General features: G+C 52.6%; 1 protein-coding gene across 5 annotated transcripts in view; it reads right to left on the bottom strand.

Annotated features, from left to right (window-relative positions):
• The window catches only part of MEGF11 (multiple EGF like domains 11), a 348,251-nt gene that overhangs the window by 58,191 nt on the left and 274,663 nt on the right, over positions 1–15,397 (bottom strand). For all 5 annotated transcript variants that reach the window (XR_009453016.1, XM_059697712.1, XM_059697722.1 and 2 more), the window contains 3 exons: positions 14,831–14,951; positions 9,419–9,555; positions 4,672–4,884 (listed from right to left, as the gene is read on the bottom strand). Coding sequence is in view for 4 of the 5 variants with exons in the window: in XM_059697712.1 (XP_059553695.1) it covers positions 4,672–4,884; positions 9,419–9,555; positions 14,831–14,951 (471 nt within the window). In the remaining variant the exon portion in view is untranslated. The remainder of the gene's footprint in view (positions 1–4,671; positions 4,885–9,418; positions 9,556–14,830; positions 14,952–15,397) is intronic.

The following is a 15,397-nucleotide window of genomic DNA, read 5'->3' as shown; positions in this document are numbered from 1 at the left end:
ACCAGCAAACGCTGATTCTAAGCATGCCTGCATTTCCCATTTTCCACCACAGCTCTCAGCATTTTGGCTGCTCAAAGGTGTGTCTCAGCACCAATTTTACTTTTCACCCTGAGCACCAGAAAGCTAAAAACCAAACTTGAAATTCTTTCTTTCCCTCTCCTTTCATATCCCTACACTTTTATTATCTTTTTAAATAATATATTTTTTATTGATTTCAGAGAGGAAGGGAGAAGGAAAGAAAGAGAAATAGAAACATCAATGATGAGAGAGAATCTTTGATTGGCCGCCTCCTGCCCGCCCCACACTGGAGATCAAGCCTGCAACCCGGGCATGTGCCCTGACCGGGAATCGAACCATGACCTCCTGGTTCATAGGTTAATGCTCAACCACTGAGCCACACCGGTTGGGCTATATCCTACAATTTCATTTTAAAAAACAAGATCTCTATTTTCTTAATTTGGTCACTTGTCATGTTTTATAAAAACTCCAAAATCCCTTTGGAAAGAGGGTGGGGAACGCCTGCTGCCTGCATGGCGATGACTGAGCACGTGCTCCCCGTGTTCTCAGCACCTTCTCCACGCCTCCTGCTCTCCTCCTCCCGCGGGGGCAGAGCCACTCACGCCCGTGGGTCACCGGGCGGGCAAGTGACTGCTGGTCTGGCTCAGGCAAAAGTCACCATCACTGGTGCTGAGCTCTGCTCTGGGTCTCCTTCCTCGCCTTTCTCCCATTTCCCCGACACAGATTAATCACAAGTTCATGGGAGCCCAAAGTTGAACAATATAGGAATCTTTTCAGGGTGGATTTTTCTGCCTTCCCCCCCCCCCCCCCCCGGCTGCTCTGAGATTACTATCAGTGCTGCATTTGTTGGCTGAATCAAATCTTTCAAAGGTAATACATGATCCTGGCTGCTAGAACTCGTCGCTGACAATCCAATTGTGGAGGGAGCTGGGAGAGGCTGGCAAGCAGGCCCTCTTCTTCAAGGTTATTCCTTTGCGAAGGAGGGTGGCTTCTTTGTGTGACTACACAAAGGGAATGGAGTGCTGAGGGATCTTATCAGCCACTTGCGCCTTCCCGGGCACGTGGACTTCACCTCTCTGAAGCAGCCTCTCCGGAGGGGCGCAGAGCAGGCAGGCTGGGATGGCTGGGTGAGCCGGGTTTCCTTGGGGTGGGGGCTGGGAGTCCTTGTCTTCCTCGTAAAGATACTCAAGGCCTTGCAAGCCGGTTTGGGAGGGAGGGCTTCTGTCGTAGCTCTTACAACAGAAGCAAGCAGAAGCCGGAGGAAAATGAGGCTAGGCTCCCGGGGGGCCCATGCTCCATCTCGGGAGTTGGATGGAAGCTTCACTTTCAAAGACTACAAGAGAACTTTACCCGCACCGGGCTGCTGAAAGGTGACGGGCAGATCGGGAAATGGAGACAGAGAGAGGAGAAGCACACAGCTCAGGACATTTGTTCAGAGGTAGTTCTGAGGTCAGGACTCGGGGGCCCCGGACCCCACCAGAACCTGCAGCTGCTCTGTTTTGGGATTAGGAGTTACAGAGGTGTCCCTCGGTTTTTCTAGGGCCCCAAGAGAAGGCTCTCTAATGGAACAAAGGTTCATGGGAAGAGGGAAGTGACCTGTGTCCACACAGAGGAAGACGGCTCTTCTCTGTCCATGGGGACAGGCCAGTGCAACATGAGACGCTCAGTCAGACTGGAGGCTCTGAGCCTCGGCAATTTTGCCTTCCCCGTGCCACCCAGGAAATGTTTCTGGTTTTCAGAATTTGGGGGTGGGGTGTTCCTACTGGCATCTTGTGGGCAGAGGCCAGGGATACTGCTAAACACCCTAAATTGTACAACAAGGAATTACCCAGCCCCAAATGTCAACAGTGGTGAGACTGTGAAACCCTGAGTTAGACTGAGCTTTGTGAGTGTTGGGGGCTCAGCCACTGGGGCAGTATGCCAAGAGAAAGGGGTGCAATATTTTTTAAAATATAGGACTACGGCAGCTCAAGGGCAGAACCATCTGCTCTGTGCAGGCACTACGCCATGCTGAGGCTGCAGAGGTGGACGAGCCAGGCGCTCCTGCCCTCAAGGAGCCCAGGCTCATGTAGACTCTGAGGAGACCAGCCTGGGGGGTTGGCTACCCGGTGCTCTCGGAGCCTCCACTTCTAAGCAGCGCTACTGCCTCCCAGTCTCTGAACATGACACACATTAAAGACGTAAAGTAAATAATCATCAATATTGGATGGGCTGAGATTAGCGACAGAGAAGAGGGAGTCCTTCCAGATTAATAATGCATCGAGGACTCCTTCAGAGAAGGGATAAATTATGCAGGGCATGGCTGCTCAGGCACGAGAGGAAAACAATAGCTCTTTCATTTGGGCCCTGGTTGGATCTCTGTGGCAGGGACTTGCCCTGCATTAGATCTCAGTAGCAGCCTTGCTTCCTGTCCCAGAGAGGGGCCTCCATTGGCTTCCCAGCAGGCATGGGGGTTCCTGTGTCCCCTAACTATGAAACAGCCTGAGCTAGTTACCCAGACCCCTGACAGGTCATGTGGAACTCCTGTTTAGAGCGTTGGAGCTCTCACCCTGGCCTCTAGCCTAGTTGCCACCTCCTTCCCTGACCAGCATAGCAGCCTCCAGTAGTTCTTTCTGCCCACAGCCCTGGGTCACAGTGACTTGAGCACAATGTAGACCAGCCATATATATATTTCAATGATTCTAAGATGCATCTTCTCCCACATTTTCATAGCTCTGATATTGAGTGTGTTATACAATCAATGGCGCATCATGATTCAGTTGATAGCATTTTCCTTGTTTAGCAATCTATAAAATACAGCTGTGCCTCACAACTGGTTTTGAAGAAATATGATAGAAGGTGCTCAGTGTGTATGACGGCCGCAGACCCTAGTACCTACGGGCTGGACTCGTGATGAAGGACCCTTTACTTCCTCTTTGCAGTCCACCCCTGCAGGCATTCAGTGTTTGTTGAATGAATGATTGAGCAAATGAGTGCTCAGCTCATATACAGGCCCCCTACCACAGTCTCCTTCCCAGCCCCCGCCCCGCCCCCGCCCTTGTAGGCAGCACCACCCCAGCCGCTCAGCTCCAGGGACTGGGACTGAGGACAGATTCCATCTAAGCCATAACACTCCCTAAGATGCCTCTGTTTGCACTGGCCAGAGGCTCTTGGGTGATTTGTGGAGAATCAGAAGCTGGAAATGAAGAGGGTCTGAGGCTAAGTCCTGGTTGTCCCAGAGACAGGGCTGCAAACAGCAGCAGCGCGCACTGCCCCGAGCGGCCAGTCCTCCCCTGAGCTGTCCTGCAGGCCCAAGGGGAGGAGGGAGCCTCTCCCCACACTTTACCACCCAGATGAGAGGCAGCCACATAAAGGGCTGTGGAGGCATTTGTCGGGGACCATCAGCCTCATTTATATCAGAAGATGGTGCCAGCTGGTGCGAAGCAGGAAGTGAAGGGAGCCAGAGAGGTGCCCCAGGGCAGCTCGGCTTTCCAGATCCAGGCTCCTCTGGAAGCAGGGGTGGGGCCAGCTTCAGCCCAGGTGTCCCCAAGCCCCAGAGGACACAGTGCAGGGAGAGGCTGGCTCCAAGCCAAGGCCTTAATGAAGGGCCTGTCCTCTGTCCCTCCTCTCTAGCTAAGGACAGCCCTCACTGATTTTTAAAAAAATCCTCACCCAAGGCCCGCCCAGTGTGGTTGAGTGGTTGAGTGTTGACCTATGAATCAGGAGGTCACAGTCTGATTCCCAGTCAGGGCACATGCCCAAGTTGCAGCCTCATTTCTTAGTAGGGGACATGCAGGAGGCAGCTGATCAATGAATCTCTCATCATTAATGTTTCTATCTCTCTCTCCCTCTCCCTTCCTCTCTGAAATCAATTTTAAAAATATATTTTAAAAATATAAATCCTCAACCAAGGATATTGTTTCCATTGATTTTTGGAGAGAATGGAAGAGAGGGAGAAGGGAAGAACGGAGGAAGGGAGAGAGGGACAGAGAGAGAAACATTGAAGTGAGAGAGACACATTGATTGGTTACCTCCAGCAAGTGCCCGACAGAAGGTGGAGATCTAACCTGCAACCAAGGTACATGCCCTTGACTGGGAATGGAACCTGAGACCCTTCAGTCTGTGGGCCAACACTCTTAACACCTGAGCCAAACTGGCTTGGGCAGAGCCATACCGCCTACTACCGGCCCTCTGTGGCTCCTGCTTCTGCCCAGGCAGTCCTATCTCTGGGCACCTTGGGGCTGGGGAAGCATTTGGTTAAATGCAGAGCATGTGGAGGTGAAATGTTCTCCAGGACAATTCCCCAGGGCCTGTGGCACCGGAGCCTGCCATCCCGGCCTCCAAGGACTGTGTGACTTTACCCACCCCCACCCCACTCCTCTCTGAAGGTCATCAGACTCCTCCTTGCTCCTGGGCGTGGGGGTCTCAGGTTAGCCCATTTTCAATGCTGACAGCCTCGTGTGGCGGACAGAGGCAGGTGACCTGGGTCCTCGTTCTGATTGTCTGTGAGGCCTGGGCTTTCCCTTCTTTTCACCAAAGTGGTCGGCAAAGATGGTTGCTGAGGTCCCAGTTCTTCCACGGTCCTGCCTGGATGACCGGGCTGCAGGTGAGGGTCTGGGCCCTGAGAAGCCCTCTCCCGACCAGTGCCCACCCACCCCTACCTCCAGTTCATACCTGATGGTGTTGTCCGCATCACAGGGGCAGGGCAAGGTGCAGCCTGGGCCGTGCAGGCCCTCGGGGCACAGCCGCTCCTGGCAGCGCGGGCCTTTGTAGCCCGGCTCACACTCGCAGGCACCGGTGCTGGGTGAGCACTGGCCCCCGTTGTGGCAGTCGCAGTGCTGTGAGCACTGGAAGCCGAAGGTCCCGAAGGGGCATTCCTCTTGGCACCTGTGGGACAGCAGAACAGGGCTGAGGCCATGCCCCTCACCTGCCCTCCCAGATCCACCCAGCACGCACCCCCACAGCTCCTCCCCTTTCCTCTTCCAGAAAGTACTCATTGGCGTCCCGGCTGCCAGGACTGTCGGTTCCCCCTCCTGCCAGGTCCCCCTGGCCCCCCGCACTGAATTTGCACAGGCACATTTCATTGATCATAGGCCTTATGGTTCTTTTTTTTCATTTTTTGATTACAATAAAACATGTTACATAAAATTTACCACTTTAAGTATACAGTTCAGTGGCATTGTGTACATTCATATTGTTGTGCAACCATCACCACCATCCGTCTTCAGACCGTTTTCCTCTTCCCAAAGTGAAACTTCTCCACCCATTAAACACTAAACCTTACCTTTTAAGAGTGCATTTTAACATCTCTGAAATCAGTTAAGTCTTATAACTGATGGCATGTCATAGTGCAATTACCAGTGTTTTTCATTCTTAGCAGAATATAAAATAATGATGCACTTTATAATCGGTGGCATCTTGGATTTGATGAAATGGGTTAATTTCATGTCCATTCTCTGTCTCTGCTGTTCTGCGCCTTTTGGGCGGGTGTGCGGTCTCCCTTTCTCACGCTGGGAGGCGTGTCTCCTCCGCCAGGTGGACTTTCCCCAGGAGCACCGGAGGCAGCCTCTTTCATCTGACTACAGAATCCCCCTCCCCATCAGACGGGAGACTTCCTCTTCCTTGGACTGAGGGTCCCCTCAAGGCAGGGGCTGAGCCTCTCCCATCCGCTGGTGAGCCCCCCCCGCCCCCCAAAAAAGGACTAGGCCCTCTCTGTGTCCTGCCTCTACTCAGGCCTGGTACTCGGAGCTCCCGGCCTAATGGTAATTATTTGACTCAGACTCACAGCCATTGGCTGTGGACCCTCTGTGGGAGGGTGTGACCCCTGCTCCCTAACTCCCTGCACATGCCAGACACCCCTCACCACACCCCAGGGCTATGCCCAGGGGATGCAATTTCACTGTCACAGCAACTGGACCTGACAAGTTAAGGGGTGAACCCGGGGGCCTGTGGAGTACAGAGGTGGGCAACTCCTGCGCCCCAGAGACAAGCAGAAACAGCCGCTGGGGTTTTGGATCATCCTTGTCCTGGCTCCGGCGTCTGCTTCCTCATCACAAGAGGGGATGAGAACTAAACCTCACCAGGCTGTTTGGGGATTAAATGAAATAATGTGTGTAAACATTTAGAAAGGTGTCCCGTGCATGGTAAGGGCTCGGTAAGAAATGTTACTTATTATTACTCATGTAAATATTGCTTTTGTAGTTCTCATAACAGAGCCCATCTGACTTTCTGCCTCAGATTCTGACATAAAAAAGCTCAAAGGGAACAATTTCAAAACGTTAATAATGGGGTGGACTTGGGGACGGACAAGTGTTTTAATTGTCACATTTTCCAGGTTTTCCACAATAATTGGGAGGGGTAGCAATAAACGATGTTTAAAACATACAGCCCTAGTTTGTTAATCTTGGAGAGTCTTGAGTTAGAACCATGCTCTCCACCGCAGGGCTCGAGACCTGTGTCTGGGTGACCTCGGTTGCCTATTGTCAGGGTCAGTGGCCAGACCCCTGTGACGTGGGAGGGTCAGCCAGCAAGTGCCTGGGGAACAGAGCAGAGGGTGTTGGGCATGAGTCCTGGCAACGACACGAGGGGGTGTCTCTGTCTGTCCCTGTCCTCGTTGCCTCGAGCCCACAACGACAGGGAGGAGATGGTGGCTGGGGTCAAGCCCCCGGACTTCCTTCGTAGGAAGATGCCACCCAGTCTCACCTCTCATCGCCACTGTGGCGAAAGGAGGGGCCACAGGGGTCATGATGACTGCAGCCCCAGGCGCCAGATAGAGAGGGGCTTCCAGCTGCTCGTTCCCAAAGCCTGTCCCCAGGCCCCCAAAGCAGCAGATATTCCCAGCACCCTCACTTTGGATTGAGGAGGCGGAGATGCCGACAGGCGAGGTGACTGCTCCAACCTCATAAAGCCAGCATGTGGCTGAGATGATCCCAGATCATCTTCCTGCAAATCTTGCTGCGTTTTTGCCAGTTGAGGCCTCATGAAGGGAAAGAGAACAGAAAAGAGAGGGAGGAAGAGGAGGAAAGAAGGGAAGGTCTGGAGAAGGAATGGAAGGTGGAAGACAGGGAGGAGGCAGGAGGCAAGGAGGGAAACTGAGGCAGAAGGGGAGGACGCAGAACATTGAAGAGCTGAAAAAAAATCACTATATGAATCGCCAGTCCTGTTCTGCCTCAGAATGGATTTTTCCAGGAGTCGCGGAGCTTGGCTCCCCTCGGATGTCTCAGCCATCAGGGAAAGAAACCCAAGCGCCCTGACCCCTCTTCCCTTTCACTGGAACATTCCTGGCCCCGCCCACCAGCAGGAAGGGCAGATCCCTGGACAGGGAGCCTCTTCTGCAGGGCACTTCCCCACCTGCCATGTTTATGAAGTGATTGACTCCACAGCCCAGAAAAAGGATCTGGAAATGAAATATTGACAACCTAATCCATTTACATAATCAGCCTCTTTTTTTTTTCGTACTCACAATTTAAATAACTTATTTATTTAGAGATCAAGCAACGACTGCTAATGAATTTTACACAAAGCACGCTAATAACGGGGCCTGCGGAACAGAAGGGTAATCACAGCAGGAATTAGTTTTCTACTTAAACATCCTTCCTTTGCAACATATCAATCTAATGTGTCTGATATTGCCATTAACAACCAGATACATTGCTCAATTAAATTACAAAATGAGCTGCAAAGCCCTCGTTACGTTTCGTGTTTAATTTGCACTGGATTCTGCCTATCCGGGGAGCCTGCGTTATTACACCCACTCAGTTTTAATATGCTCGTGATGATGTGGGGTGGGTTAATGCAGCTGTCACCTACAAAATTCATGGAGGCAATTTTACAAAATATTAAACACCAGGCAGCCCGTTGTGGTGGGAAACCCAGTGTTACCCGGTCCTTCTACTGAACTCTTCTCTGTTGTTCGATTGGTGAAGCTTGCTAGAGGACCCTGAGGCTTCTGAGATTTCTCTCCACTCCAAGGTCAAGGGCTGGACCCCAACAAGAAGAGGGATGGATGACTTCTCCATTTGGGACATCCTGGCATTGAAAATGGAGAATGCCAATGAAGCAGGGTCCACGGTGTTGAGTCCAGTCAGCTGGAGCCCTGGGCCTGCTCCTCTCCAACAAGGGGGTTACATTCCCCATCCTGTGAAAGTGGCTGAAACAAAGGGGTCCTGTCCTGGCTCCCAACTTCCCGCTCCTGACCCTATTGGCTCATCCTGAGAGTTTCCTTCCTGGGGGAAGATGGTGAGGATGGGAAGGTGGGCTCAGTGCTTCAGTCCTTCCTCCCCTCCTTCCCATAGGGACCTAGTCTCTGACAGCGATCATGGAGGGAGGGATCCCCAGCTGTTACACCCCATGCTCTGCGCTTGCGAAGCTCATGGAGATAAACCCTGGCTCACAAAGAGGTGAAAGCAACCCCATGGCTAACAACGGAAAAGCTCTACTCTGGCCATCAATGAGGATTTGGGGCTGACTCTAGTGCGAGTTGGAGGAGCCCAGTTATGCCGGTCAGAGGCAGAAGGACTCATTGGTTGATTCGGCCCCGTCTCTGCTTCCTGATGTTACCTGGACAGGGGAGGCGGAGGAATGGCTGACAAACGTTCCTCTCCTCCCACCGTGTCTGGGCAGAGCAAGCAAATCCAGAACCAGAGATGAAACATGGGTCACCAGAACCAGGCAGGGGTTTGAGGGCCTCCTCTCTCTGCCCAAAGAGAAACATGTGGATGGGAGTGCAAGGAAGGAGGCTTGACCCCAGTCTTGTGGGCAAATGCCCTCTTCCAGCTCTGAGTCTACTCACCACCAGACACTGGGACACTCCTGGTCCCGCCCACTGGTTGTTTCTCATTCTTCCATAGCACCCTATCCTATCATCATGGCATCCCTCCTACTGTGGCAAATGCGCCCATGCAGTTATTTCCTAGTTATGTGTTTTGTGGATTACCCACTCTGCAAGGCTGGTTTGATCCCAGGACACTGGTGTTCTTGTTTGGTCTGCTTTCAGACCATAGGCCTTCAGAGGATGCAAACTGATGGCAGAACTCACATGAGGAATACAAACCCACTTCTAGAAGAAATGGTGCAAAATGTGTGAAATGAGTTGGCACTCTTGGCTTCTTCGCATTGTTGGTGCCATGGTCTCCCTCCAGGAGGGCAGAAAGTAGAGAGTGGCTGGTAGGTGCTCACCTGCTTCCCCAGGGCTGCAAGTTCAGGGCTCAGGTCCCTGGGCTGGGGGAGGGGCTACATTCAGCAGCCCAAGGGTGAGGAAGGAAGAGTTGATAAATCTCCCTGGCAGGACTCAGAATGCTCTCTGAGAAAGGAACGCTGGCAGGAGGACGCTGTGGGCTGGTACATATCTGCTGCTCTCTGCAAGGCTGCCGTGCAAATGAGTGACATGAACAGCAAGGACAAGAGTTAACATCATCCTTACCTGTCCCCCATGTACCCCGCTGCACAGTGGCACTGCCCAGTCACGTGGTCACACTGCCCTCCATGGTGGCAAGGACAGTCCTGGCTGCAGTTCTGGCCAAACGTCCCTGGTGGGCAAGGCTGGGCACACACTGCTCCCTGAAACGGAGGAGCAAAGACAGCATAGGTGGTGCTTCTGAGATGCAGTCCTAAGGCCACTCTCTCCTGGAAGTGGCACTGTGGCTACAGCCTAAGCGACCACCCCGTTTCCTTAGTGGAACTTTCTCCCCAACCACAGAAGCATAGAAAGTTGGACATCACGATACCAAAGCCCCACTTTAGAGATGGGCAGGCTGAGGCCAATTTGTTTATGTAGTTATTCAGCACACAGTTATTTACTGAGTGGCTGTTACATACCAGGCACTGTTAGACACTAAAGATATAAAAATATGATTAAGACTTGATTCCTGTCCTCCTAGTCTACTGGGGAGAGAGACAAGGCAAAGCAGGGAGCTAAAGTATCAGGTGCGAAGTGCTCTCACATTGGTACGCAATAAAGTGCTGAGGAAAAACAGAGACTATGATTGAACATGGTGGTCTGGGAACATGCATTTACCTCCACTTCTTTCCCAAACCCACCTAATTCCAGAGTAAAGGGGGAGATATAAACCTATAAGGACCAAAGGAATGGGGGGGAGACTATAGAGGGTGAGAGATGTCACTGCTGGAAGGAAAAGCAGATGGAGGAACAGAACTGCTGAGATTTCTGCTTTCTCAGCAATGCCAAGTGCCTGCAAGGGAGTGTGGGAAGACACCAGGTTGCTCTGTAACCTCAGAAAAGCTCAGGAATCAGAGAGAGACAGCAGGAGCCTCGGAAAGCCAAGGTGCAGGTGTGATGAAACAGAGTGTAAGTACTATTTGAAAATGTATGAAAGAGGGAATTAGCCCTAGCTGGTTTGGCTCAGTGGATAGAGCATCGACCTGCGGACCAAAGGGCCCCGGGTTCGGTTCCAGTCAAGGGCATGTACCTTGGTTGCAGGCTCCTTCTAAGCCCAGGCCCTGGTCAGGGCACATGCAGGAGGCAACCAATCGATGTGTTTCTCTCATATTGATATTTCTCTCTATCTTTCCCTCTCCCACCCTCTCTCTGAAAAATCAATGGAAAAATATCCTCGGTGAGGATTAAGAAAAAGAAAAGAGGGAAGCAGACCCCAGATTTTTGTGCCCTCTTTTCAAATAGACAGATGGCTCCCCAAGACTGGCAGTTTAGCAAGGTTGGCCCACACAGGCTGTGGACACAGGGATTCAAAGCCGAGGGTGGGGTCCCATGGGAAACGGGGATCCTGCAGAGCTCTTCCTGTGAAGGGTCAGACCCTCTGCTCTCTTCCTTGCTCAGCTCCTAGAATGCAGATTCCCATACTATACTCCCTGCGGCAGGATTCTGGAGGATTCCTTTCAGGGACACGGAGAGCTCAGAAGGAAAGACCTGCGGATTCTGATATTTGAGGATCCCATCAGTCAACACACCTGGCATCTATCCCTGCACCCAGGCTTCCAACCAGCTTTTCTGAGGCTCATGGTAAAATCTGAGCAGGTGGCCAAGGAGCACCAGGTATTTGAAATGAGGCTCTAACATGAAAGAAGATTCTAACATGAAGAAGACTTGTTAGAAGACGTCTAACAGGAAGGCTCTAACATGAAAGGAGACCAAAGCAGACAAATAGACAAAAGGAACAATGCAGGGAGCAAAGAAAACAGAAGAAAAACCTTTGCTCTCATGAAAGTGAACATCCGTAGAGTTGTATGAAGAAACGTGGAGGAAAATGCCAGGAGAAACTAACAGATTTGAGGGTGGTCGCCTTTGGGGGGGGCTTTGTGAGTGGGGCAGGGCATGACTTCCTTTCCCTTAGTATTAGCCGTGTGGTATTATAATTAGGTAACTTTTAAAATAGAACATGAATCTTAGATCTTTATCCAGCAGAAATCGTGGCCTGCTCTTGTCTCTTGCTGCCCTTCCAGCCTCTCCCCGGCCAGAGGTAGTTATTTCCCTTATGGAGATCGAGGATTCTCCCACAATTAATTAATCAATTAGTTCAACACACAATTATTAAGCACCGATAATTGCCAACCCTGAGGCAGCTAGTTTAGGCAGGAAAATCCTGCTGACCAGAGACATCTTTCAATATCATTCAATTTACTTGTAATGAATGAAGTGGGAGGCCTTTTAGCTCAGATGTCTCCTGCACACATAAGTCAGACAGCGAGGAGCTGAGGAGTGGGGGGGGAGGGGGAGAAGGACAGCGAGAGGAGTGGGTGTGTGAGGAGAGCGGCAGGGAAAAGCTACTCAGAGGAGGGGCCCCTCTTCCTCCTGGAGGAGGTGGGGGAGCCCGGGTGTGGCAGGGGCCTGCATTTCTCACTGCACCCCGCAAGCTTAGGGATTCTTGAGGGAAGAGAGGAGTCTTTCTGGCCGTCCTCTGAGTCGTCCTCTGCAGCCCTGGGGTGGACAAGGATACTCTGACCCTGAAAAACCATGCTGAGCCTTCTTGGGGGTGGGGAGCGCTTATACCTCCTATCTCCCTATTGCCGAGCACTGTGGGACCCTGATGTACACACACACACACACACACACACACACACACCACAAGACCAAGGCTCCCTGAGGAGCCCAGTGGGAAAGTTTGGAGCACAGCATGCTTCCTTCCAACATTTCGTGGGGGAATCAGGGATCCTTGTGAATGAATGCTTGATATTCCCCAACTGCAGGCAACCCAGGTCTCTAACCCCTACACCCCTCCTTGGGCTTGAGCGCCTCCATCAGACTGGGAACTCCTAATGGGGGTGATCACATCTCCTGCGACCACGTCCATCTGCAGTGCCTGCTCTCATCAAGCTACTCACACCTGGTTTCTCTCCTCTGAAAGGTCTGAGAGCTCAGAAAAAGAGAGGAAATAATTCCCCAGGCTCTTTGCAAAGCCGTCCACTGGAATGGGCTCAGCACAGCTGGGCAAGTGAGGTGTCCCGTGGGCACACTCAGGGCCGGGTGGCAGGAATCCCCGGGGGGGAGTGGGCGGGGGGCCAGGCTCCTGGCAGCTCCTCTCCAGCTCTGCACAATGCCTCGGTTCCTTGGGGAGCTGCACTGTGTGAGTTAGCAACTGTGGTCTTTAGATCTGATTGTGGCACCCAGATAACACAAACAGGGCCAAAGGCAAGTGAGGCCATGGAGGAGGAAAAAGGGAGGACCCTTCTGCCCAGCACTCTCTCCTTGGCCCCAACCCTCTCTGGGAGGGGCCTCCGGCACCGGGACTCTGCATACCCGAGGGGTATTAATAATTCATACAAATCGGCAAGTTAAATGCTGTGTCAAAAATAGAAATGCAATCGTCTACAATAAAATTAAAAACATAAAGTCCCCAAATCCAAAGCTTCTATTGACAGTTTCCTGTCTTCTGGAGGAAACAAACCTCTCACTGTGCTGGGGACAAAAACAAATCTCTCCATGTGTTGGCTTCCTCCCTTCCCCAGCTTCGATCCCCAGCCTCCGTCAGTCTCTCTAGAGGCCTCTACAGGCTCCGGGCCTGTTCTCTGGGACCACGTCCTGATCATCTTGATCTGGCCTCACTGCCTGCCGCTGGGCCTCTGAGGACCAGCGGAGGGTGCTGGGACTCTGGAAGCTGGCCGCAGATAAGAAGGCGTTTCCAGAGCGTGGGTCAGGTGGGAGAGGTGGGCGGGTTTGGGAGAGGTGGCAGCAGCCCCTTTGTCTCCTCAGAAGAGACAGAGAGAGAGAGACAGACAGACAGACAGACAGACACCAAGGGTTGGGATTCAGGAGTCAGGAGACCTGGTTTCTAGCTCCACCTCCCTCCTAACCAGCAGTGTGACCTTGGGCAGGTCACTTACCCTCTCTGGGTCTTGGCTTCCTCACCTGAGAAAGGAAGGTATTAATAGACCAGTGGTGTTCAAACCTTTTTAAAGCTGAGCGACTCTGTTTTTATGAGAAGTCTCCCCTAGAACCTCAACAGAGAAAGTACGCATAGATTAAAATGGAGAAGTGGGAGTGTGTGGGCGCCCAAGTCCTAATTATTAGGCTCCCGCCCCCACTCTCACCCCCAAGAAACCCAAGGATTCTGTGAAACACATAAGGAACTCCTATGGTCTCGATCAATTATTTCCAAATGCAGAGCTGCAGACACAGTTGGCTGCCGCGGAATCAGCCGGGAGCTTATTAAAAATTGAGTTCACTGGGCCCCACAAGGTCTCCGGTGGAGCCTGGGAATCTGCGTTTAACACAGGCCCCGCGACTCTAGTGTGCAGCCGGGTTTGGGTGCTGCTGGGCCAGATGATCCCCCAGGTCCTTTCCTGCCCTAAAACACTCTGGCCAACCTGTGCCTGTGTCAATGGGCCCTGCAGGCGTCCCTCCTGTCTGCCCCGTGACCTAGACAGGCACAGCCTCCTGAAATGTTCTGCTCCTGCTCAGCAGCCCTGTCCTCTGGGGCTTTGCCAAGCTTCAGACCCCAGGATGAGGCCCCCAGCTGTCACCGAGCTTCCCCCAAACAGGAACGTCAGTGACTCGCTGCTTCTGAGGAGCGTGGGTCTATGGACAGTGAGGAGGGGCACGGGCATGTGGGGCATTTGGCTAAAAGGCGGCTGTGGATTGTCTGTGGCATCCAGATAACACAAACACGTGCAGAGCACTTGCATTTTCAAGGCACTTTGGACATGCACTGCCTCCTCTGAGCCTCTGCCAGCCACGGCAGCGAAGGAGGGCAGGGCTGCCTGTTGATATGCCCATTTTGCAGATGGGAAGGCAGAGACCAGAGTATCCGAGGGTTTTTATAGGGACAGCATTGAACGTGAGGCCTAAATTTAGGCTTGTGAAATTATAAATCCCACCACCTTCCCACAAGGGTGGTTCCCAGACACGAGACCTGGATTGCTTGAGGCTGCATCAGAATCATCTGGAGCACTTGTTAAAATGCAGATTCTTGAGTCCACAGAATCAGAATGTGTGTGTGTGTGTGTGAATGTAGGGGTTGGAGGCTGGGAACCTGAAGTTCTGCAAATGCAGGTGATCCATACCCTGCTGTCTCCCTACCTCTTCCATCTGTACACCATGCCCTTTCTGCCACTTCTGGCCCAGAACCCATGGCAGCTCAAGTGAGTACCTATGTCCAAAGACAGAGCCCATCTATGAGAAGAATTCAACAACTTATCACGTGATGGACCACAGGTTCAGAGAGGTCAAGTAACTTGCCCCGGGACACACAGCACTTAGATCGTAGACCTGGGATTCAAAGCTGTGTCCAAGGCAGTGTCTAATGATCCTACGACTATAAATAGGAGGGAGGCTATTTAGGGTGGGAGAGGAATTTAGCCCTCCAGGGTGTTAGTGAATGACATTCGGACCTCTTACAGTACCCCACCCGGGCCCACTTACCGTCCAGCCTGGGGGGCAGGCGCACTCGCCAGTGATGTGGTGGCAGGTGCCCCCATTCTGGCAGGGGCAGCGCAGCTCACAGTGAGCCCCGTGGCTCCCAGGTGGGCACAGCTCCTCGCAGCTGCGTGGGGAAGAAGAGGTGTTAGATGCAGCAGCACCAGTGCTGGGCCCAGTGCTGCCGGTCCCAACGCTCCAGGGCTCCCTGGGAATTAGTGTACTAGGCACAGGTCAGCTGCGATGCAGTCCTGCTTCCTGCCAGGAGGGGGAAGCAGGGCTCAGACATAATGAGCTGGACTGTGTGCCTGGGCCAGGACCTGTGGGAGGGCGTAGGTGCTTTCAGTGTAAACACAGTGTTCCTCTGGGAGGGAGGGCTGAGGGAGGCTTCCCTAAGGAGACCTTCCACTTGGGCCTTGAAGTTGAAGCTCGTTTCACTGGGAGAATGGAAGGGCATGGCAGGCGGAGGAACAGCATGGGCACAGACACAGAAGTGGCCATGGATCCTGCCTTCAAGAGTTTGCCCAGATTCAGAGAGAGGGAGAATCTGGGGCACACCCAGGCCAGGCTCTG

This window comes from Myotis daubentonii, chromosome 1, assembly GCF_963259705.1.
Source record: "Myotis daubentonii chromosome 1, mMyoDau2.1, whole genome shotgun sequence".
Taxonomy (NCBI): domain Eukaryota; kingdom Metazoa; phylum Chordata; class Mammalia; order Chiroptera; family Vespertilionidae; genus Myotis; species Myotis daubentonii.
This window is presented reverse-complemented; position numbering and strand designations above follow the sequence as displayed.